Source organism: Catharus ustulatus, chromosome 3 (assembly GCF_009819885.2).
Source record: "Catharus ustulatus isolate bCatUst1 chromosome 3, bCatUst1.pri.v2, whole genome shotgun sequence".
Taxonomy (NCBI): domain Eukaryota; kingdom Metazoa; phylum Chordata; class Aves; order Passeriformes; family Turdidae; genus Catharus; species Catharus ustulatus.
This window is the reverse complement of record NC_046223.1, coordinates 106,304,837-106,328,617: the sequence shown is the minus strand read 5'-3', so window position 1 is coordinate 106,328,617 and position 23,781 is coordinate 106,304,837. Positions and strand designations below refer to the sequence as shown.

Sequence of the window (23,781 nt, the reverse complement as noted above, 5' to 3'; positions counted from 1 at the left end):
ATATAGTATGATTCCTTCTGCATCTAAATGATTTTAGACATTGCAATAAATTAATTTTGACTGGCTTAGGATTGACAGATTTCATTACTTTTGTCTGACAAGACCAATGCAATACATTATAAAACTGCTCTTCCCACATTGTCGTAGTAAGTAGCCCATGTAACCATCCCTCTCCTTTCACGATTATAAGCCGCACCATTTTGACTAAAAGTTTGGTCCAAACCCAAAGTGTGCCTTATAATCAGGTGCGGCTTATGTACGGACAAAGAACGAAAAGTTGCTGTTTTAGTTTGGAGGACAGGTGTCTGCTGAGAAAGGCAGGAGCTTCTCTTTGAAATGGAGAATGTAAACCCTCTCCCCCCAAATTATTATAATTTGAACTCAAGGGGCTTTCAGGCAAAGATATGGGAATTAGGAATAACAGTTCTTTACTAGGGAAATTAAAATAGAAATACAGTACTACAAAGAAACAAACTCCAAACCCTGACAAAGTCAGAGTACAACCTGACACCCCATCAGGCAGGGTGTTGGCAGCAGTCCCATTCCATGGTGGCTGCATCCTCCTGCAGTGACAGATGTGGCTCAGCTGGAGCAGTGCTCCTGCAGAAGGTGCAGTTTCCCTCCAGAGGTCCAGTGGTGATGTGGAGAAATCCGGTTTCCCTCTGGAGTCCAGTGGAGAAAGGGGCTCCCTTAGTGTCCCAAAACCTCTGTTTTTATCTTGGTAAGAAATGTTGGGCTCTTCCCCCTGGCTGGAGCAACTCCCAATGGGATGCAGTAATTTTATCAGTCCCACAGTGGGACTCAATGGTCATTAGCAGAAAATGACTTGCTGGAGGAAGGATGGGTTGTGAAAAGGTAAAGAACAATGCCCTGCCTGGTTTCAATGGATGGCCCATTAGCAGAATATCTGCCATTGAGATAAGGATCACTGCCCCCACCCTCAACAGATGGTGATAGAACAGATACCTTTTATCACATCCTGTATTGTAACGTGCGGCTTATAATCAGGTGCGGCTTATAATAGTGAAATTGCTGTAGTATCACAAATTGCTGTAAATGAAAACTTTTGTTTAAATGAATGAGAAATCTATGGTTTTTATTACAATTCCTAGGTCTCTCAGTCTGCTCTCTCCAGGTAACACTACAAAAAATTATTTGCTCAACCTGAGTTTAAAATGATTGTCATTGTTTTTGCAAGGGGATGGAACGTTCTGTGAAAAGAAGACTTCATAAAGAAGGCAAAAGTTTACTGGGGTTTGTGGTTTTCTGGCATTCCCAGCGACCTGGGATATTTGGATGACAATTTGCAGGCAAAGTTGCTGAAATTCCTAATTAGAAGAGTCAGTAGAGAAAAAGAACAGCTAAAAAGAAATTCCAAACCAGACTGCAGTAGCTTCATCTTCACAAATTCAAACTATCTGAAAGCAGCATAAGAGGCATTAAATGCTTCAGCCTATACTGCTGTATGAAAAAGCTTTTCCTGCAGTTTTATGAAATGCTTTGATACTCACATGGCACTCCCCTATGAATTCAAGAGTATTGTAGAAATCTCTCTAACAATATTGCTACAATACTTTACAATCCATTGCAGAAATTCAAGAACCCTTAACCTTAAGAAGTCTAGAACTACAGAATCAAAATGCAGTTACCAGCCTGTGTGCAGGGGTTTAGGGTAACAAAGAGTTTCAAATACATACTTGAGATCTAGGCTTTTTTCTTATTTAGTATCTTAAACATAAACACCTGTCTGAATGAATATGAATCTATCTTTAGTCAGCCCAGCATTAAAAATTTACAGTACACAAATACAGTAATTTCACAATTATAAGCCGCACCATTTTGACTAAAATTTTGCTCCCAAACCGGAAATGCGGCTTACATTCAGAAGTAGCTTATATATGAACAAATTTTGGAAATTTCCCAACCCGGAAGTCCGAGCCAGCAGCAGCCCTGAGCTGAGGCGGAGCCCGCCTGGCCCCGGGCGGCGGGGCAGTGGCAGCGCAGCGGCACCATCTGGGCACTCCCCTCTGCCTCCTCCTGGCAGCAGCGGCAAGCGAGGCTGGGGCTGCTCCCTGGCAGCCGCCTCGTGCAGGGCCAAGCCAGTAAACCCTGTGATCCCACGATTCTTTTACTAATTGGCAACTTTGTGAAAGTTGCACGCGGATCCTCGCTGCGAACGAAAGTGCGGCTTACAATCCAGTGAGGCTTATTTATGGAGGAAAAACGAAACGTTGCTGACACCCCGGAAGCACAGTTTATAATCGGTGTGGCTTGTAATCGTCAAATTACTGTAATTATGATTTTAAATATAAATAAATAGAAATATAAAACTTTCCTCCTGTATTTGCCTAACTACTCTTGTATTTTCAATAAATTAACAAACCATGCAAAGAATGATTCTGCAAATTAATCCTTTAAGGCAAAAAACCAAACAAAACCATTTAATCTTTGACTTGTTTTATTTTATTAGGAGAACAGCTAACTCAAAGTTAACAGTGCTGAACACTCTGTTGTTCATGCAAGAAGTGTATTTAGTTTTAATTGCTTTCTAACTACCTCTACTCTGAGACAGTGTGGGATTTTTGTATTTGCAGGGCAGAGCATTTATTAACTCAAGCCTTCTCTCTAGTGCGGCACAATCAGAATGTTCTGAACAGCTGGTTAGGAAGATAGCCAAGATGCAAGAAAGATGTCTGAGCCTCCTTTTCAAGGGCAGCCAACTCTTGTACTGTAGGTGCCAGAATATCCACATGGCCTTTATACAATCCACCTGCCAAGAGAGACATAATCTAAATTATGTGTTCAAAGCCATTTTTCAGCAGAACTAACAATGCCCACTCACAGTCATTCAGAAAGTTGATTACATTGTTTTTAAAAAAAGCACAAACAAACCAAAACAGGTATACACATATTCTGGTCACTTGTAACTCATAGGCTGCATGTAGCAAATGTGAAAGATAGCATAGGACTAGCAGCTTTTCACAAACCATTTATTTATAATCTATTATTTATTTACTTATAATCTATTATCTGTAGTTACACAGGGGACAACCAGCAAACTGAGCACTGCATAGCAAGGGAACTCGAGAGTAGTTCATTCTTACCGCCCAGAGCTCTTTTCTGCCCGTATGTCACTTTCCCATCAAAATCATCCACCGGTACTTTTATGTCTGGTTCAACTTGGGTAATAGTGCAGTTTAAGTGTTCTTCAATCTCCCCCAGTAACTAAGAGAAAAAAAACCAAACATTAAGTCTTTAAGTACTCTCATGGTCCAAGACTAGTTAAACTAGTGCTCTGAACAGTCACATTTGAGTAGTTTCAACAGGAATGGTACAGAAAACAATTTGGTCACAGATACAGAAAACTAACACATTTGTATTAGTTCAGACCATACAAGTTCATTTCCAATTTCAGTATGGTTTTACCCTACCTAGAAGTCTTTCATACACTACCCTACTTGTATGAATGAGGCTACTTTATCCTAAAGAGCTCACAGTCCAGGCTCATTTTACCACAGATGAGGTGTATTTCCCCTTCTTTTTCAGAGCAACAAAAATGCTTTTTAACACGCATTCATTGCTGATATACAAATCCAAACGAAAATCTACTTCAGTAGGTTTCAAGATTAGAGAAACCACAGTTTTGCGTGACAGTTTTGCAACAAAGCATCTAAACAGAAGTGTACAACTAACACCCTCTAAATCTTAACAGACTTTGACTAGATGACTATCAGGAAGTTGAAAGTACAACTCCAACAAAACTGGCTGGGAATATTATAATAAGCTTTTATAATTACACAACTTACAGAACATATAACTTGAAAAGTTTTCTAATTTATTCTTCAAATGGAATCAAAGGTTATAAACACCTTAAGATTAGCTTTGTCCTTCAACTACAGAGGTTAAACAAGAACTTAATTCCTGAGTCTTTTAGAGGAATTGGGGAACATTTAAGCAAAATGCTTACCTGCATCTCATTGTACCATATGGTACAACCTCCTTCTTCCTTCAGTCTAGTGTTGTAACACCCTTTTCCACGACTACTGCATACATGATACCAAACCTAGAAATAATGCAAAACAACTTCTAAACTTTGTGAAATAGAGTTTATTACATTTATTTTGACTAATTATAGAATGAAAAATAATTCAGGAATCTGTTTAAGTTCTCCAATTAAGCATGGACAAACTAGCAGTTTTTCAGTGCAGGATAAGAAGGTCAGATAGCAGGTGTGGACAGAACTTCAGTAAAGGATAAGAAGGTCAGATAGCAGGTGTGGACAGAACTTCAGTAAACAATCTGTTCATCTTTGCATTGAAGTATAATTACCTTTTCTTTCTCTTTTGCCACAAGGGAGATTGCCAAACCCATCCTGAAATATTAGAGGAGAAGGGAGGGAAAAATGTATTTCAGTGACTATTGCCAACTAGTGAAACAAAAACAACAACAACCAAAAAAAAAAAAAAATCAAGAAAACCTGGTGACTGCTCACATACCTCTCAGCTCTGCCGACTCTCCCGATTCGATGAACATAATTCTGTTTTTCATCAGGGAGTGTCACATTGATAACTGTGTAAGATAGACAGTCCACAGAGAACACAAGTTTTTTTTTAAATATATGAACTAAGATCAGACATCAGACATTAAAATATAATTTTGATTGCTGCAATTCCTCTCCTTACCCTATGTACATACTTTATTACAACAATTACAGATGTAACCTGCAATACCTGCAATAAAGACTCTTACTCTCCAACTGCTTTGTCCCTGATTATTTTTTGGCAAGAATGGAAAACTAAATTAACAATTTCCAAAAATGCAGAAAATCATCAGCCATTTGAGAATTTATGATGTACAATGAAATTAAATATCACCTAGTTTAAGCCTTCAACATAAATCTATTAAAAATATATGACCTATAGCAGTTATTTTGACTAGAGGACAAGATCACAAATATATTAAGCTACTGAATTGCATTGGAGCTTCAAGTTTAAAAAACTGCCTTACCATACGGAACACCGTGAATATCAATTCCTCTAGCAGCAACATCTGTGCAGATCAAGAAACGGACATCTCCTCTCTGCAAAAACAGAGCTGTAATGAACTGCTGTGCCAAATGCAGCAAGCAAAATCCCAAGCTATGAAACCATAGTCCTCTGCACTCGTTTCACCTTGAAGTCTCTGTACATTTAGAAACACTTCAAATAAAGCATGAATAGCTTGGTGAATTTACATCCCTGTTTCTTTCTCCAACACCATAAGGGAAGCAAAAATCAACAAATAGCTTAATCAAAACTAAACTGTTATAGTTTAACTTTTTTATTTTTAAAGTAATCAAATACTTAAGACTTTAAAAAACAATGCAATTGCTATAGTGTTTAAAGTTAGGCTTTTATTTCAAAGTAAGCCCACTATCTTCTGAACTCAAACTCACAAAGATCATATTGATTACCAGTAGAGATTTCCACCTACAGAAAATGTGCCTCACAAATTCAGGAAGTGGGACACAAGAGCATTTGAGTGCAATTTAATTTAAATGGAGAACTAGAAACACAAATTAACATATTAATTCAGATACTGGGAGGTGAGGGAAAAGCCTTCAAGAATCTGCTGAATCACCTTAAATCTTTCCAGGTTTTGCTTTCTTTCTTGAGGTTTTCTATCACCATGCAGACAGACACATGAGAATTGATGTCCTTTCCTATCAGGGCCTGAAAGAATTTATATGCATGAATAACGTCACATAGAAGCTATGACACAGAATCATACAAAACTGGAAAAAAATTTCATGGGAAAAAAATTTTCTCAGGCATTGGGTTGGAAAAAATACAAGACAAGTAGTTACACACCCTTTTTCTCTCCTACCCAGAACATGTCTGTGCAGGCATTTCTCCTTACTCCTTGCTGCTCTAAATTCCCCATTTCTTCAAATGCCTGTCTTCACCTTTCTCCTCACACATCTCTTTTACTGTTCCCATGTTTTCTTTCACATTTCTCCTTCTACGTCCTGTTATGTGTGAACATTTCCTCCCATGTCTCTTGCCCTTACCAACTATCAATTTTACTAATATGTTTCAACAGAGGCACCTTATATCTTCTCACTGGTTCATGTTTTGGTGCATGATGGGTTTCCATCCATTTCAGAACTGAGTAGAACACAAGACAGTTCATTGCTTTCTTTCACAAGGGGCACCCCTGCAGCTGCCTGCTAAAAAACCCAATTCCCTACTGGGAATTTTATGCCCATTCAGTATGTAAAAAACTGAAGCACAATTTTATTTTGGTGCGTCCCAGTACTGATGACCTCTGTCATACAAATTTGGTGTTGAAAAAACACAGAAGTGAGAAAAGTGAGCTAAGTAAGGTTGACATGAAAGCATTACCTCCACCCTGCTGGATAAAGTACTGCTCCATATTATCACAATCTATTTTAGTCCTGCAGAAAATAATGGCTTGATCCATCTTGTGCTCTTTGATTGCCCGAACAGTGTATTCTCCTTTTAGAATTTTAATAGCTTCAGACCACATTTCTAAATAGAAATAAAGAAGTTATTTCACTCAAATTGGTTAAAAACATGAAGAACCTTTGAACTGCATACCTCTGAAGTTCTCTAGTCTTCAAGTAGACAGTTAAACTTTTATTATTAGAGTAAGTAAGTTAAACCCTCAGTTTCTACCTTTCCCCTCCATGCTCCCAGGTGATACAACACAGAAAGAACAAAAACACTAAGAAGTTTCAGGTTTCAGACACACACCAACAAACACTTGTCTACAAATCTTCAAAATATATATTCAAGTCTCTTTCCCATTATCCAGTTACAGAAACACATTTCTCTTCAAGACTATGAGAATGTAGAAATAAAATTTTGGAGGAACACGACTCAAGGCCAGTATCTACTACAATTTACCTTTACTTCAAAACATTTACAAAAATTTCACAAGCTATTTTTTAATGTTGCTCCTTACCTGGAGTGTTAGCACCCGGTCGTGTATTGTCTTTTGCATGTACTTCATCAGTCTAGGAAAAACACAAACAAAAAAGTCCCTCAAGTCAGTAGTCCACTCTTCACAGAAAAATATATAACTCCATTAACTTGTAACCAGGAAGAAATAAAAATTGAAAAGTAATTCTGTTCTCCCACCAGCCATGTTTACCTACTATTAGATGAAGGAAAGTCTTGTGTTTAAGCACACAAAACTTATTCATAAAAAAGGGCAATAAAACTATTTATGTAGACACTGGATAGGAAAACCTTTGAATGAAGTGAAAAATTGAAAACACCCAAACAAACCTGAATAAAAAGATATTGTAAAATATGGTTAAATCACATAAACAGTAGTTCATTATTTTTTCCCCTATGCTAGGCTGAATCAGGTATAAACTTAAAATCCAAAAGAAATAAACTCATACTCAAACTTAATGAAAAGGTACTAACACGTGACAAACAGAGGTTCCAAAGACAAAGAGGGATTAAGAAAACCTGTAGACTTGTAAATCTGTCAGAGTTATCAAGAACAAAATATGGTTCCAGGTTATTCAGAATTTGAATACTAAATACCCGAACAACCAACACCTTCTCACATGAACAGGTGTGAGGTGAATGTAGAATCTGGAGTCTCAAATGCAGGTCTGATATGAAATCCACTCCTGCAAAAACTGTTCATCTCACATGGGTTGGAGACAGAATTACCTTACAGAATGATCTATCTTGGCAGGTTTACTTCCTCCTGCCAAGTCAGGAAAGAGGTACTAAGTACAGTTAGGCCACAGACCATTAGCTGTGAAATGACTGAAAAAGCACAGTGCCATTGTTCTCTAGCGCATATCAGATTGTTACTCTGTCAAGCTCCTCTTCAGTCATTTTTGTAACACTGAGTTGTTCAGAAATAGTGTTATGACATCACTGATATGATGTTCATTTCAGATTAAGCTGTTTCAATAGCCAGCAAAGATCCTTCAACATTAGGCCCCTGTTCTGCAGGTAAAATAAATAAACACGGACACATAACTTCAATTTTCACTTACTCTGATATGATTCTTGCCGAGCCGTTCCCAGAGTTTATCAGCTTTTGGATTCACAGGCACAACTACATGGTGTACAGTTTCAGGGACAGAATCTTCTCCTTTCAAATCAACCCAGGTGGGAAAATGCATGATTTTCTCTGACAGTTTTTTCACATCAAAAGAATGCAGTGTTGCAGAGCACACAATCACCTGAGGAGAGTCATATGGATACTACTGAAGATAAGATCCTCCCAGTCCAAAAAGGTGGGAGTAGAAATGAATGAATGTTATGTAGTTGAATAGCATAATGTAGCACAACAGAGAATTTGGACTTCCTCATCACAGGAACCACTCAGTTGGCAAGAGTCAGGACACAAAATAACTATTCTCTTACAAAGGCCCAATAAATTAGTAGGAAGAATGCAAAACTATCGAAAAGGAAGGAATCAAGATTATTAATGCATTAGAAATCAAACTACACTTCCAGTCATGTTTGCTATATTTATATATAAATAATTCAAATTAAATTGAAAACTGCTGAACACTAGGCCTTCAACATCTAGAATGCTAAAAACATATTTACAGGTAATTACCGAACTCGGTTAACACGTGTTAGTTTTGGACAAGAGCTTTAGCAAACTCCACTTCAAAGAAGCATGTTCCATGCCAAATAATAGTCAACAACTGAAAGCAGAGTACACCACACACCTCCCAAAAATTCAGGCAAACAAAACAAATGAGCAGACCAAAAACCCACCCCACAACAAAAAAATCCCAAATCACAAACATTTTATACCTGAAGTCTCTTTCCATCTGAGGTTATCTGAGGAATCTGACTGTGGATCCTGTTTATGAAATCTGAATAACCTTGGAGGAGAAGGCCATCCTGCGCAGAGATGAAATAAAAGAGATGACGCTGTAAATCTTCTCTCACATTTCTCAGTCTTTACACTTGAGTTAGATAAGCAATACACTCCTACTCTCAGAAGTCCTTGCTTTTAATTAGCTGGACAGGTCAATGCATGGCAGGGCTATTATTACTAAGGAGAAAAAGCCCAGTAAAAATGTGGAGCATTTACACTATAGCTGCTGTGCTTCACAAGAAGCTCAGCAGCTACTCCTAGCTAACACCCCAAGCCATTTGATCTTTGTGAATATTCAGTTGTACTACAACAGATTAGAGAGATGCCCATATTTCACAGCATATTGAGTACAACATTCACTGGTTTCAAGACCTGCTGCGTTAATGAACACCAACATTTAGTCTTTTTCCTTCAAGTTCCCTGCAGTAACAGGGACAGACTTCAGTACCTTAAAGATGTAATTCGAAATATATTTTTCTATCAGAAAAATTCCAAACAGATTTAACAGAGAGGCCATCAGGGCAGGGGAAAAAAAAACCTAGGTTATGATGGTTGCAAATGATGAGAGGATTAAGCTGGAACAGTCTATAGGTATCTAACTGAATTATCAAATACTATAAAACAATCATGTTTTACTTTTTTTTTGCAAATAACATATTGCATTTAAGAACAGAATTTAAGCAGCACTTAGTTCTCTACATACAGCTTCATCCAGAACCAGGAATCTAACTTGAGATAAATTAATCTTCCCCGTTGCGATCAGGTCATCCAGCCTTCCAGGGGTTCCAACGACAATATCCACCTACCAAGTACATAAAGAGTATGAGTTGGTCCTGTAACTAACTAGAGGCATTAGAAGTTTTATCTAAGCTTAACATTAGGAGACAATTATCAGTATAATGCTGTATCTTCTACTAATTATAACTTCATAAAATCCTAGAGTAATTTGAGTTGGAGGGATCTCTTGAGATCATCTGGTCTCCACCCCCCACCTTCACATGCAAATCGAGAACAATTCTCAAGTTGCTTTAGGTAGTTGCCTAATACCATTTTTCCTTCTAGAAAGGGACCCTACAACCTCATCTCTGAGCAACCTGCATTTTGGTTCTACAGTCATTTTCCTCCTTAGGGAGGAAGCCTTCCTTTATTTGGGAAGTGCTGTGCCCATTTTTCCCTTCCCTGAACCCCAAGCTGTGTAATTTTATTACCTAAAGACAACAGATTTGTTTTTAAATAGGGATAAATTTTTCTCACAGTGGAAGGATTTTGCCAGATAGAAGGGTTCACAATCAAGAATTTAGCATTCACATGGAAGTCAAATAATCTTCCAGTTCAAGTTGGCTAATCAGAAAATTTATATTTTGGCAGCCAGAACCACTAGAAAATTTATCAATAGTGATAAGTTTTCACTTCCAAAAGTGAGTCTTAAATAAAAACCATGACCCTGTGACTCTGTTCTCCCTATAGAGTGAACCAATCAATTGTACATTCCATGCTGCTGAAACCAGATCGCTTCTTTCTATGTAGGACTGGCTTGTAGTGTAGGTTCGTCTTGCTAACTGCAGACTATTTTTATTCACATGAACATGGAAGAGAATTTAATAGGAAAACTGTCTTGTTGTTTAAGGACAAATGGCAAACAATTACACCTTTATGTTAAGATTTTCAGGAGTACTCAGGTTTCAACAGAATTTGACTGAGTACTACAAATACTTGTATGTCTAGACATGGAAGTAAAGGAACAACTGCTAGACTGGTACCACATGAGCTTGCTATCGACTGTACATTTTCTTTTTAACATGTTTATTATTCTTATTACATGAGTTACTACTAGCAACATCATAAATTAGTTGGAACCCAAACTAAGAAATCATATGAAAAAAATACAACTTACACCTTGTTCCAGTACTGAGAGTTGATCTCTTGCAGCAACTCCACCAATAATTAGCAGTTCCCTAAAATTACATAAATATTTTTGACATTTACCCATTTATTATATTCAGAAGGTATACCAAGCATCTGTCTGAAGACTGCTTATTTTATTGATACCTGACAATTAACAGCTCTGAACAGTAATCTGAAGAACAGAATAATATAAAAATTTAATTTTGAAATTCATCCTTTCATATGTAGTGTATTGTATTTCAAGTGAAAGCTTTGTTACCAAACTGTATCTGAATGTGACTACTTTATCACTGTTGTATTAAACAAATTAACACCTTAGCCAATTTAATCTTACAAAAAATATTTCTTAATAATCTCAAAAATAATATAACTTAGTTCAATAAAGTTGCCTGTGTCCTTGAAAGTTAGAAATGCAAACAACAGTAAACTAAATGAATCTTTCATTGTAGTTTGCCCACTCCTGTTGCTTAGTCCCAGCAATTCTAGTAAATGCACTCTTGCAAACAGACTGCAGTTTAGAATTGGGAAATGTTTAAGTTTTAGAAGCACAGTCCAAGTAGAGACAACTTAAAACCAAAGCAACTCATAGACAATTCATTTTTCAGAATTGCATCTCCATGATGATTTGCCCCGTAAGCACATTAATTCAAGAGAGCAGACTCTGTATATAACTATTTGATGGAGATGAAAAACAAACAAAATGAGGGAGTAGAGGGAGATAGGGGCATAGGAAAATGTTTAGGAAAGAATCTCAGCAAGCAGATAATGTTTCTAGTCAAGAAAAGCATGTGAAGTATCACACTAGTTATCATTGGTAATTAAAAAAAACCCCTATCCACCAAATTCATTATAAGAGAAGAAGACAAACACACCAAAAATCCCCCTAAGGTCTAACTGTAGTTGCAAAGTCAGAAGTTTGGTTGGTAGCAGATCATTACTGATATTATCAGCAGCACTGCAGATTATGGTTCACTCAGCTACAAAGAGGAACCACCCCCCCCCCATCTCCCCATGAAGTTACATCCATAGAAAATATCATAAATTAAACTAACAAATTCACTATTACCTTAATTTGGGATTATCAACATATTTTTTGAACTGCTTCACATTGTTCAAAGTTTGTTCTGCCAGCTCTCTTGACGGTTCTACAATCAATGCTTTTGGAGCATTTGGAAGGTTCTGTGCTTGAACCACTTGTGCACTTCCTAAGCGGAAAAAAAATCACCATTAAGACAAACTACATTCCTATTCTGGAATTTTTTTTATTGGAAACAGATTTGGATCTTCTATTAGCAATTAAAACCTCATAATTCCAAATGTTCCATTAAAATATGATGTGATTGCTCTCTCAATTATGAATAACTTCAGAATAGTGATCAGAACTTACAAGTGGGTGAACTGGTCATGCAGGAAAACCCATTCTATTGCAGGACATAAAGACCCACACATATTTTTACAATAACACTGCTGAAAAACTTAGTTAGACGTCTTTCATCTGATGTATTTCTGAATTCAAAGTGTTAAAGACTATTGGTGATTTATGAGTAAGACAATCTGGTATAGTTTCAAAAAATCATCAGCACTTCTTCATTACTGCTGTATTCAAGATCTTTCTGATCACAATTAAAGGGATTAAAAGATGGTTGGTAACACAACCTGAATATAGAAAAAGAGAAGTTTGTAAAAATCTAACCTACCTGAGTGTTGTGATTTTACAACACTACCCTCAGGAGCCTTGCAAAGACCAACATAACCATCTTTTGGTGGAAACTTGAAATCTTCTTCACCAAAATTGAATTTCAATTCAGCATTCTAGGTTTCAACAAAGTTGTGTTACACACACAGATTCGAGAGACACCACATAAAAAGAGCAACAACTCAATAATGGAAAAAACATAGAGACAAGGAGATAGGGAAGGTCTCCTGTCTTATACAGTCCTCTTCCCCAAGTTGCTGGAACTTAAAGAAACCCTAACCAAACAGACAGAAAAAAGCCAACAAAAAAAAAGCAAAGCATTTTTTCTGAAGTTGTACATTTCTCTAACCACTGAAAGGTTTTGTTAAAATCTTTACTGCTTGAGAGATAGACTCAAAAAGACTAACTCAGAATGATATAGTACTCCATTACAGTAATGTTAGAGTTCAGAACAAATACAACAGGATATCTGACTTTCAAGCTATTTGCTTGTATCAGTAGAATGGCAGCATACCAAAGTTTAATGCACACAACATAGCACTCTTATTAGGAATTAGTTATCCATGCTATTCTACCTATAAATTCAAGATTAAAATTTGAATTTAAACATTTAGCTTAAATGGTAATCAAAGCTAACACACACATATTACTCTAGTAGTGAATACTGGTAATAAACCAAAGAAAACTGATTTTACATGCACAGCTGTAGTAGCTGTAAGTGGCTATGCATTTTATACTTAAGTAGCTCATTAACAAACCCAGAAAAATTATAATCATCTTGGACATTTGTAATATTCCTGTTACCTTCAGTACACAAGCTGCAAAAAGTGCTTGGTTCCTTATATGTGGTGGGATTTCAAATGCAAGGCCAAGATCCTTCCCTGAAAGTAGGGTTACTTCAGTCAGACTCTGCAAGTGTGCACGTTCCTCTCCCTCCCTGCCCCTCAGTGAAAGCATCCAAATAAAATTCCACAGAAAGAGACTAGAACTTACCATTTTTGGAAAATTTTATTTGTCCTTTTTCTGTGTCTAGATAACATCCAATTGTATCATGCATAGTGAACTCCTGCAAAAAAAAAAAAAAAAAGGTTTGTGAAGCTAAGACATTTCCAGTGCATTAAGAAGACACAGTGCTTATATTCTGTCAGCTTTTAGTTTTCTCAACTCTCCCTAATAACTGCTGATTCTTGAGAGAAATCAAGCAAGTTCAATTTATTTCAGTAAGGCCATTGTAAATAGAACACATATTTTTATTTAATTACAAGTCTTCAGTAAACGGTCCAATTAATTTTAGATATTTAAACATTTATTACTGCTGTAAATTCACTTCAAAAACCAAACACAATGACAATGATACATTTAAGTCATCTGCCTGGAAGTATTCTGCATTATGGAAAAGCACATTAGTCATACATTAGCCAATGTAAATCTAAGCTTAGAACACCAAACATGGCAACACAAACCTATATTTTGATTAGAATAAAAGACTAACTCTTGAAGATTATGCTATACGCATGTTATATATACTTAAGTGCTTTATTTGAGACCTGTCAATGTTAAAGGTAGTCATTAATATTTATATATTATAAAGTGCTTCTAATCAAGAGCTCAAGAGTCATTATTAAACAAGCTACAGCAGTCATAAAAATTTTATAAAAAAGTTTTATGATGCTGAGTTCATCATTGCCACAAAAAGACTTGAGTTTCTGCTGTAATACTCCTGTATATAAATTATGCCTAATCTTCTCACTTCCACTGCTAAACTACACAAAAATCACTACAGATATTTCCAGCACTTCAGAAGTGTACATTAAGATAATGGCAAATCCAACTCAATAGCCATAAGTAGCGTACTCTATGTCTTATTAGCAATTAATCATGCCCTTTGACAGATTACAGAGTTGTGCAATTATTTCTATTTTAATTCCTAGTAAACAGAATACAATGCCCTCATTTTGGATGTTCACAGTGCATATGGACAGGTTGATTTATTCAAGCTAAAACTGAAGTAAGTCAAGACAAATCTCAAGAGGTCAGTTAACTTTTAACCTGTAACACAAAGTAAAATTTTACTAAGAGTCAATACAATTGCAGCCTAACCACTCAAGCTTACGACTGCTTTTGAATCTTTCAATAAGCTTTTATCCAAAAATGCTTCAATATTCCATTGTTCTTTTGCCCAGTGAGTCTCCCTTAGCAGTGAGCACTATTTCAAAAGACAGTTGATTTTAACAGCACAAAACTAACTGGCAAAACTTTTAATAATATTTTTACCAAATGCAATTCAAGCTTACCTCACCATAGCTGTCGAATTGCTTGTTGTGAGATTTCTTACCGGTGCCACCAAAGCCAAAGCCAAATTTATCAGTGCCTGAAGACAAGAAAATAGGCTTTTATCTTTTGGTTGACAGGTTATGTTTTTTTCTCTTGGTATTAGCAACTGAAATTTCCAACATGACCACATAAACAAATAATACACAGCGCTAACTACACATTTCTGACCTGGATGTACATCAAACTAGTACTTTTACAGCAGTACATTTATTGATTTTACCAGCCTCCAATCAGTTTCATTAAAAAAAAGACATAAAAGGCAGAAAATCACAGAAGACAAGAAAACACTGCCACCACCAAAGACTTCCCCTTATAGGAAGTAAAATACTTACATAAACATTTTCAACACTCTGATATTGGGATCCTTCCCAAGGGGTCCATTCTCTCCAATACTGAAACAGGACTCCACCCATTCTATGTCAATATAAAAACTACCTATAGGTTCTTCAGAAGGAAACTCACCCAGATCTAGTGAAGCCTGCATAGTTGACCAACCAACCCTGCACAAGCCTTGGTCATGACAGGAAACTTCATAGTAGTATTTCCCTTTAAAAGAAAAATAAAAGATAAATACAATCCCCAAATTCATTAAGGTGGCTCTGTCTTGCCACTTCCAAGCCTATACAAATCTAACATTCCCAGTCCTGCTAAAAGTGTCATAAAATCCCCTACTGTGTTTGTGTGAAAAGGCTGTGTGTGTACCTATGCATGGAATGAAGAGCAGGCAAAAGACAAAGTACACACTGAGAGGTAGTGTGTGAAATGCTCCAAAGGAGTGACAAGCAGGAGAGAAGACTGGACCTACTGATTGCACGGGAAGTGATAAACTCAGGACATGAGGTTCTGCAGAATACCAGACCACCATCATGCCCCAGCATCAACAACTGCTTGTGCCACATGAAGCACATTCAGCTGGTTGTTATGGACACACAAACTACAGAATTATCTGCACATCCTATGAAAGAGACTGTTTAGGGTCTTTCTGAACACACACCCTGAAGCACTGGAGTATCAGGATGACTCTGCTTCTGAGTTAAGTGTTGTGGTTGGCCTCTCAACTATTGCTACAAGCACAGAACCATGAAATTTTTGCATGCACACATCTGTGTGAAGTCTGTGTGGGATCAACTCAAAGTACTGTGTGCACAGCCATTTCCTAAAAAAATGCATTTTGATGAATATTAGTTATGATTCTGCCTCCTTCAACTCAGTCTCCTATTGATGCCTGAAGATTTTTAGCTTTCTATGTATGCTTCATGTATTCGTAGCTCAGCAGACTGTTAAATGCCTAGGTGTAACTTCTAGTACTTTTCCAGCTTTCTTTCCTACAGTGAACAAACTCTTTGATGCATTCTCAAAATTTTGTTTAGTTTTGCCTGTTAGTTTGCCAAGGACACTTCATTCTGTACCATGTATCATAGAGGACCAGGGCAGAGGTTTTCAATGGGGCAGAACCCAGGGGGATTACCTAATGACTGCTCCTCTAACTGGACAATATTAGTTGGATATTCTAACTGCCTGATGTTATAAAATTGTATGAATCTAATTTGGGGCATGGTTTTCACCATATTGTGTATTTGAAGGTTTTCAAGTAAAGGTTTGCTTTTCTATTATCATTTTAACATTATTTGGGAAGGTTTTGTTCTATTTCCAGGCATCACTATGAGGGAAATGGTAATTTACAACACAAGGAGAACAAAACAGAGGTATTTGTCATTTCAAAGTCTTAAGTTACTAAATTTGCTCAGATGGATAGAAAGTTCTTAATGCAACCATCTACATTAACAGTGGGCAACAAGCACGCATTTCAGCTCAAACTTTTCCAGAAGAGTATTCAAAACACATCACTTGATATCTACCTTTAGTCACACCTCTAGTTGCTCTGCATCCATGCCATTCTTTTATCTCTCTGCTTTGGCAACACAAACCATCCGATCCAATTGCTGAAAATAACAAGACAGTCTTAGTAAAACAAACTGCCAAACTGCTTTAAAAAGAAAATTTCAGGCACGCTTTCCTCTAGTTTATTCTTTTTTATTAAGTAAATGTTCAGAAGTGAAAAGCAGAAGAACTCACCAAAAGCAGATCCTCTGTCATAGGGGTTCATTTGCCATTTATTGAGCACTAAATTTGAAAGACAATAGCAGAAAAAGCATTAAATCAACAAAGCAAGCTTGAAAAACTCAAATTAGAAGTTTAAATTGTTTCTACAGTGATGGGTTAATTTTCTGGGGGAACAGCTTTGTTGCAATGAAATTGATAAGAGCTCAAAATGAAGGCCTGAAGCAGGAGCAGAAATACTTAACACAAAGGTATTCTAAGGAAGTTTAGATTATTCCATTAAGGAGAACACAGCTTAAGTTATTTAAAAATGCAACTGAAAACAGTGAAGACTGTTTCACTAACTAATTTATAAAGTATGGTACTTTTACACAATGACAATCAATTTCAGATATAAAATATCCAAAACTATATTAAGAACAACAAATTTGAAATGCATTATTTGCCATTTCTGTTCCAAGCTTACATTAAGGTATTTTTCAGGCTCTAGGTTACAATGTCATTACTAAGGAGCTAAGATATATACACATAGCACTTCTGACTTCATTTTTCGTAAGTCAAACAACATGCTGTAATAACATCTATACATGATTTAAAAAAACCCCAGATGCAATTTCAATTAGGTTTACTGAGTGTATCCACTGAGTGTAATATATATATTACATTCTTTCAAGGAGGATTTTTTTTAAAGTTGACTTTACTGACATGAATGTAACAGTAGCTACAATGAGGATGACTTCTGTAACACCTTCAGAGTGTTGTTTGTACAAGTACTGTTCACTTACATAAAACCCAATCTTATCAATACCACAGACTAGACACAGTTATTGGCTTTGCAGTTCCAAGATTAATTAAATGGATGTATAATAGACTACCAAATACTGTGAAGATTTTATCATGGTTACAATCCATTCTGTATAGCTGTGTTCTGGCCCTGTGCATTTCCTGCTCAATTCAATGTTTACAACAAACTGCAGCAACTCAAGACGTTATTCAATCTCAAACCTAGGCAGGTGCCAAAACGAACACAACAGCTCTACTCAGCACAGCAGAACTGAAAGATCCTACACTGTTACCCCAGTCACACAAAAATACGTTTGAGCCTAGAAGAGCCTTCTGCTCAAGCTCACTTAAGAGGCCCCAACTCCATGGTGTCATAGCTGGTCTCACCTATTCCTGCAACAGAAAGATGTTTTTAAACTCCTTTTAAGATGGACACCACTACCACTTCACATCTTAACCTAGTATGGCTTTGAGAAGAACACTGGAAAGGAGTGTGTGCATCAGCCAGCCTTAAGCTGAAAACAAGACCATTACTAAGAGTCTGCAGTGCAATACATATCAGTTCTTCCCATGATTCCACCAGTAAATTTATATTCACTGTTTAATAAGACACTGAATGATGATATTTTATTTATGTTATCCCAAATTATGGAAAAAAAAACCTTACCACATTGCAGGTTAACTTTACTTTTTAAAGTAACAAAAATCAACATGAGTTACCAGAGTTTTCAATTTAAGCAGTGTGACACATGAAAACTTACCTGCCCCTCCAGTTTTAATAGTGGCTTTTCCTTTCTTGCCTTCCATTTGGTCTTTCAGTGTTTCATAAACAATCTGGATAACTGGAATGCTGAAAGCCTAAAATGAAAAGTTACTTTAATTCCACAAGTTATACACTTATTTCCAGCCTTCTTTTTGGGTGCATGTTGTGGGTTGGCGAGGTTCAGAAATTTTTCCCATTATTATGTTAAACTAGCCGGGATGGCTCTCCTATTAGCCGTTAAGAGCTGGAGACAAAGGACTAGCTGAAGCAAGCTGATGACCCCATTAGGGAAAGGTGGAGTCCTGCTTTTGTTTTCGGCAAGTAAGAGGACACTGGGGGTAGGAGAACTCTTACAGCTCGCTGGCCGAACTGGAGGAGAGAGGTTCCGTTTCTCCGGTTGGGATCAGGCTTCTTGGATTTGGACTGCTAAAGCTTCCTGCTTCCTCTGAACAACTGGGAACTGGGACGCCCACGGTGAGCAGAATTCCTTCCTCACCTTTTTCTTCCACCTGGGGCGATGAGGCCACCTGGCCCCCTCCCCTGCCCCTGCAGCAGCTGCGACTGAGAAGCCGCCTGCCCTGCTCCTTCGGAGAGTCATCGGTGACTGAAAAAAGGGACTGGGACTGAATTCCGTTCTGTTCTGTCACTGGTTTTTTTTTTTTCTTTCATATAGCTGATGCTGTTTTCGTTTGTCTTATAAATATATCAGTAAAGAACTGTTATTCCCAACCTATACCTTTTGTTGTGCCTGTGAGTTCCTGAATTTCCTTTTCCCGGTAATACTGTCCCTTTAAACCGGGACAGTGCAATACCCACAGCCAGAAACACTGACATACATTCCTACATGTATGTTGGTAAAGACTATTACCAAGAATGCCTAAACATGTACACACACTCTCTCTGCATTTATGCATACATGCCACCTCTCACCACTTAAAGACTTTTACTTTCTGCTAATTTAAACTTGATTACTTACACCAGTTTTTCCACTCCCGGTTTCAGCAGCCTACAGGAAGGAAAACACAGGAGTTTAACTACGACTGTAAGGGCTGTTCTAGAATTCTGTTTCTATAAGTTTACTTTTTAGGAAGTATCATTTTGGTTTATGGAATGATCAACACAGAGATCCATAAAAGATATGATGGACAAGGCATATGATGAACATGATGATACTTTTAAGGTTATTGATACTGCAGCATTGGCTTAGGCAGTATGAGCCATGTTCCATACAGAGCTGTGTCAGGTATTTACAGCCAAAAGGAGAATAGATGAGATCAGACAGCCCTGATTCATGTGGCAGTGCCTGTCAAGGTGTCAAAAAGTAAAGCCTAATTATTGCAGAATTTCATCTTCAAGAACAGCTGGAAACACACCATGAACTCAGGCTTTTACCTGAAGAAAATACTTTCTGTTGAAGTAGGACAGGAGAGCTAACTATAGACCTGTCAGGCAAGGACAAAACTGACCACACAACTAACAATCAAGAAACACAGGATTTCTATGAATAGAGATATCCTGCATACATACCATAAGTACATCACCACCTCCCAAGATCAACGGGATGGATTCTGCTTGGATATCTGTAGGGAGACTACAGGAAAGAACGCATTGACACAAGGTAATGTTCTACATCAGCAGAAAAAGAAATTTTTATTTATATAGAAATTCACAGAAACCACAGTCATCTGCAAGATAAAACAGGTAACTGCTAGTCCTCCTGGCTTGCAGTGGATTCAGTTGAACCTTGCTAAGAGGGCCACATTAGACATCATTATGCCAAACTGCAAAAGAAACCTTATTAACTATATATTCCTTGTCTTCTTTTCCTCAAAGGAGTTTTTCATTAGAACCACTTACGCAGACCTCATTTACATGTTCAAAACTGGAAAACCAAGTAAAGATAACTAAACATAACTGAATCCAAACAGCGTTTTCAGACAGTCACAGCTAATTAATATTCATAGGAAAAGAACTATATACATTAAGTTTGTCCACACTGACAACTTTCTGAATGATAATTCAAAACAAACTCTGAAGTAAAAACATTTTGACTAACAAGTAACCAAACACAAGAATAACAACTTTTTTGGAAGAACTGACACACAAGTATTAAGTTTGAAAAACACAATCATAGACCACAGTCTAAACTAGCATTAATTACATGACAGTATTTCATCCAATAACCCATGATACATAATAAATAAACCAGAAGCACAGAGCCTTTTCTGAAACAAAAGAAGTGAAACATAAGAAGACATGCTCTGCTTGCCCAAGTTTAAATGTTACCACTGCAGTCACAGTTTGTATTCTTTAGTCTTTCACACCACAGAGAACTGCATGAGATGCAATGACAGGTAAAGGAAACATCCACTTTTGCTTTAATGTGACAGCAGAGGTGCTTTAAGAAGCTTGTCATACATTGCTGAAAGGCAAACTAGAGTTTGCCACACTCCTACTTACAGCCAGTCCATCTCCTCTACTGCTTGAGCTATCTCAGGCATAACACCCATTTCTGTAAGACAAGCAAAAAAGGAACAAGAAGTGTTATTAACCTCACATTGCCCAAAAGATTGCCAAGCACCAATACTTCCAGCTACAGACAGAACCATGGAAAACCACTCTTTTTGGCACATGCAGCCTTCACTCCAGCACCCAGTGCTAGAAACATTCTCCCTTCCTCACAAGCAGCTTTAAGACTTGTCCCCATTTAGAGCAGAGTAAATCAAGCATACAGAGGGCACAAGGGCAGGTAGAGACACAGCAGCAAGCAAACACACTGGGAACAGAGCACCATTTCAAGGGCAAGGTACGTATCTTTGCACCTTTAAGGAAAGTGCCAATGTAGACAACAGGGAAGACTTTGTTGATCACAAACACCAAACCTTCTCTACAATGAGGTACAAACAGTAGAAAAAACCTGTATCCTATAAGGATGCTAGCTCACCAAATCTTGCCTGACCCACTTACAGCATGTACAGTAAAAAGACAATTTTGATAAAGTTATTAATTACATCCACCTTTGAAAGGTTTTTTCCTTGGATACCCCTTCTGGCAAACTCATATCAAGATCTGATGGCTGTACCTCAGACATAAGTTAAATATGTAGCAACATGCTTGTATGCTGATAAACAAACCCTCTGTATTTAACAAGGAAAACAAAAGGAACCTGCAGCTATTCAATACGGGCAAAAGTAACCTAAATGGGGTATTCAATATGGGCAAGAGCAACCTAAGCAACCCAAATGAAGGCAGCAGACCATCAAAATAATAATTTGTCTGTTGGTCATCTCTCTGGGTACATAAGGTCACTATAAATCAATTCCTTCAACTATAAACATGCACCTTTCCAAGCAGAGGTTTTACACACTGGAATCTGCACTGCCATGCTGGGTTTCAGACACAGCATGCACATGCACACACACTGAACTGGGCTGGTGCAGATGGGTGTGTGCTGCCAAAAATTATTCTTCCATTTGCTACGACGCAAATGCTGTAAGAAGTGTGTTTTATTTGTAATGTGATTTAAGGAAGCTTTAATATTTTCAAGTACTGCCCTGTACTCCTACAAAAGTAGGCAATCCACACAAGCAAAAGAGTCAATATCAATCAAACTCTTACTGATTGCAAGTCACAAACAAATACCGATATTTTTTCCTATATACTTCCAACTCACACAGTGTAATTCAATATAAACTGTAAGAATTTAATCAAACAATGACATCATGACATTTTCCTCAACTACATCCCAGCTAATCCTGCTGCATAGCATCCAAACTAACCTCTAGATCTCGGGAAGAAGCTTCAGCATTTCCCCCTCATGATAAGATACAAAATGTTCAGTTAAAAGTAACAAATTTAAAACCCTATATATACTAAAATTTTACAGAACTCCGATCTGCCTACTTGTACAAATATCTGCATGGGGACATAAAAAGTGGTATTTCCTCCTTTAATAGTAAGATTTTGGACTATATTATCGTATACACGTATACAGCTTATATATTATATTTTGCTAAATCGTATCATCAAGCAGAGCTTCTCTTGTAAAAAGCCAATTATCCACTGCTATACAGAGAACAGTTATGATAAACCTCCTGTTCCTGAAACCAGTCAGCATGAGGAACTAGCCTAACTTTTAAGCAGCCCCTGTGCTAATCCACATATGCAACAAAACCTGAAAACCATTCCGATAACCACTTCTCACAGCCTACAGAAGCCTGAGGACACGGGGAGAGGCATCTACATCCCCCGTAGGCCTCGCAACCTCCAGCCTGATACATGGTCAGCCACACACTACCGCGGGCCAGGCAGAGAGGGCGGCCGAGGAGCTTCCCCAGCGCCGCAAGGAGCCCGGGAGCCGTCGGGAAGAGGCGACAGGTTCCCTTAGGGCCGAGACACCGCGGCCCTCACGCCACGTACCCGAGAACGCCGCCATCTTCGCCCCGGGAGCACGGCGAGCTGCGCACGGCGCAGGCGCGCGGCCCGAGCGCCGCTTTCTGGGGCCGGGTGGGCGCAGGAGCCGCCGCGCCTCGAGTTCCGCCCGCCGCGCGTTCCGGCCCGGCCCCCAGAGCACCCCAGAGACAAGCAGCACCGAGTGTTAGACGTACACTAATGGGAATACATTATTCTCCAGTTTTTACAGAAGTTTCCCCAAATTCTGCACTATCGTGTTCTAGGGTAGCTTCTAGTGACATTAAACGCGAGGATATTCGGGGTTTTGTGAAGAACAAAACGAGATTGCAAGCACAGGAATGCAGCTGCTAGTTACTTGAGATCCAATGGTGCATTTGTGGAAGGCACAGTATGAACTATTGTCCACTGCTTTCCATTGTGAAACACAGCTCCAGGCAGATGAGATGGCGACCCATCTGGTTCAAAGGCCAAAAATCCCCCAACACAAGCATCTCTTACTGTAGCTCTCTTGATTACTGTGTTGCAATTTGAATAGTGGTTTTTGTCCTGGTGGTTCGTTCCAAGATCTTTTTTAAAACTTGCTGAGCCCCACTGTTAACTTATGCTCTAGAAACTGGTGTCATGCAGAGAAAAATACAGCAGTGAATTTTATACCCTTCATACCAGGCTGTTTACATTGCAATGATTTCTCATGTATTAATAATTCCTTTGGGAGTATCTTCCTTTGATGTGCCTCTTTTCTTTCACTTTTATTCTCTATACCTGTCAATCATTAGTTTGCTTGCTTTCAGATAAATGACAGAACAAGTGATTTTTTTAGAGGCACAGATATGAATAATGTACAGATTCAACCACAACTCTAAGAAAACCTGCTTGTAGACCTTGATATCAATATAGACTGCTGCTTGTTGGTGTGGGACGTGCAGTGTAATTTACTCTAAATCTTCCACAATTCTTT

At 37.9% G+C, this 23,781-nt stretch overlaps 1 protein-coding gene across 1 annotated transcript; it reads right to left on the bottom strand.

The window, feature by feature from the left end:
• Positions 1 to 2,440: 2,440 nt before the first annotated feature.
• On the bottom strand, positions 2,441 to 22,888 carry DDX1 (DEAD-box helicase 1). Its single transcript, XM_033055920.1, has 26 exons — positions 22,830 to 22,888; positions 20,871 to 20,922; positions 19,938 to 20,001; positions 19,387 to 19,416; positions 18,409 to 18,505; positions 16,880 to 16,927; positions 16,663 to 16,746; positions 15,266 to 15,349; positions 14,764 to 14,840; positions 13,463 to 13,535; positions 13,274 to 13,350; positions 12,471 to 12,585; positions 11,840 to 11,978; positions 10,763 to 10,823; positions 9,572 to 9,670; positions 8,802 to 8,891; positions 8,027 to 8,215; positions 6,967 to 7,018; positions 6,384 to 6,530; positions 5,620 to 5,711; positions 5,008 to 5,080; positions 4,497 to 4,569; positions 4,330 to 4,372; positions 3,968 to 4,063; positions 3,105 to 3,225; positions 2,441 to 2,770 (listed from the first exon to the last, which is right to left on the bottom strand). The coding sequence occupies exons 1-26, from the start codon at positions 22,843 to 22,845 to the stop codon at positions 2,640 to 2,642; spliced, it is 2,223 nt and encodes a 740-aa protein (XP_032911811.1). The 5' UTR covers positions 22,846 to 22,888; the 3' UTR covers positions 2,441 to 2,639.
• Between the last annotated feature and the right edge of the window lie 893 nt (positions 22,889 to 23,781).

What these genes read in the sequence shown, in the direction of transcription:
- DDX1 (XM_033055920.1), bottom strand. An exon ending in TATTAAAACTGGAGGGGCAG is followed by an intron (nt 16,928 to 18,408) that starts GTAAGTTTTCAT and finishes TTTCAAATTTAG; the next exon opens with TGCTCAATAAATGGCAAATG. An exon ending in ACCGGGTGCTAACACTCCAG is followed by an intron (nt 6,531 to 6,966) that starts GTAAGGAGCAAC and finishes ATTTCTATTTAG; the next exon opens with AAATGTGGTCTGAAGCTATT.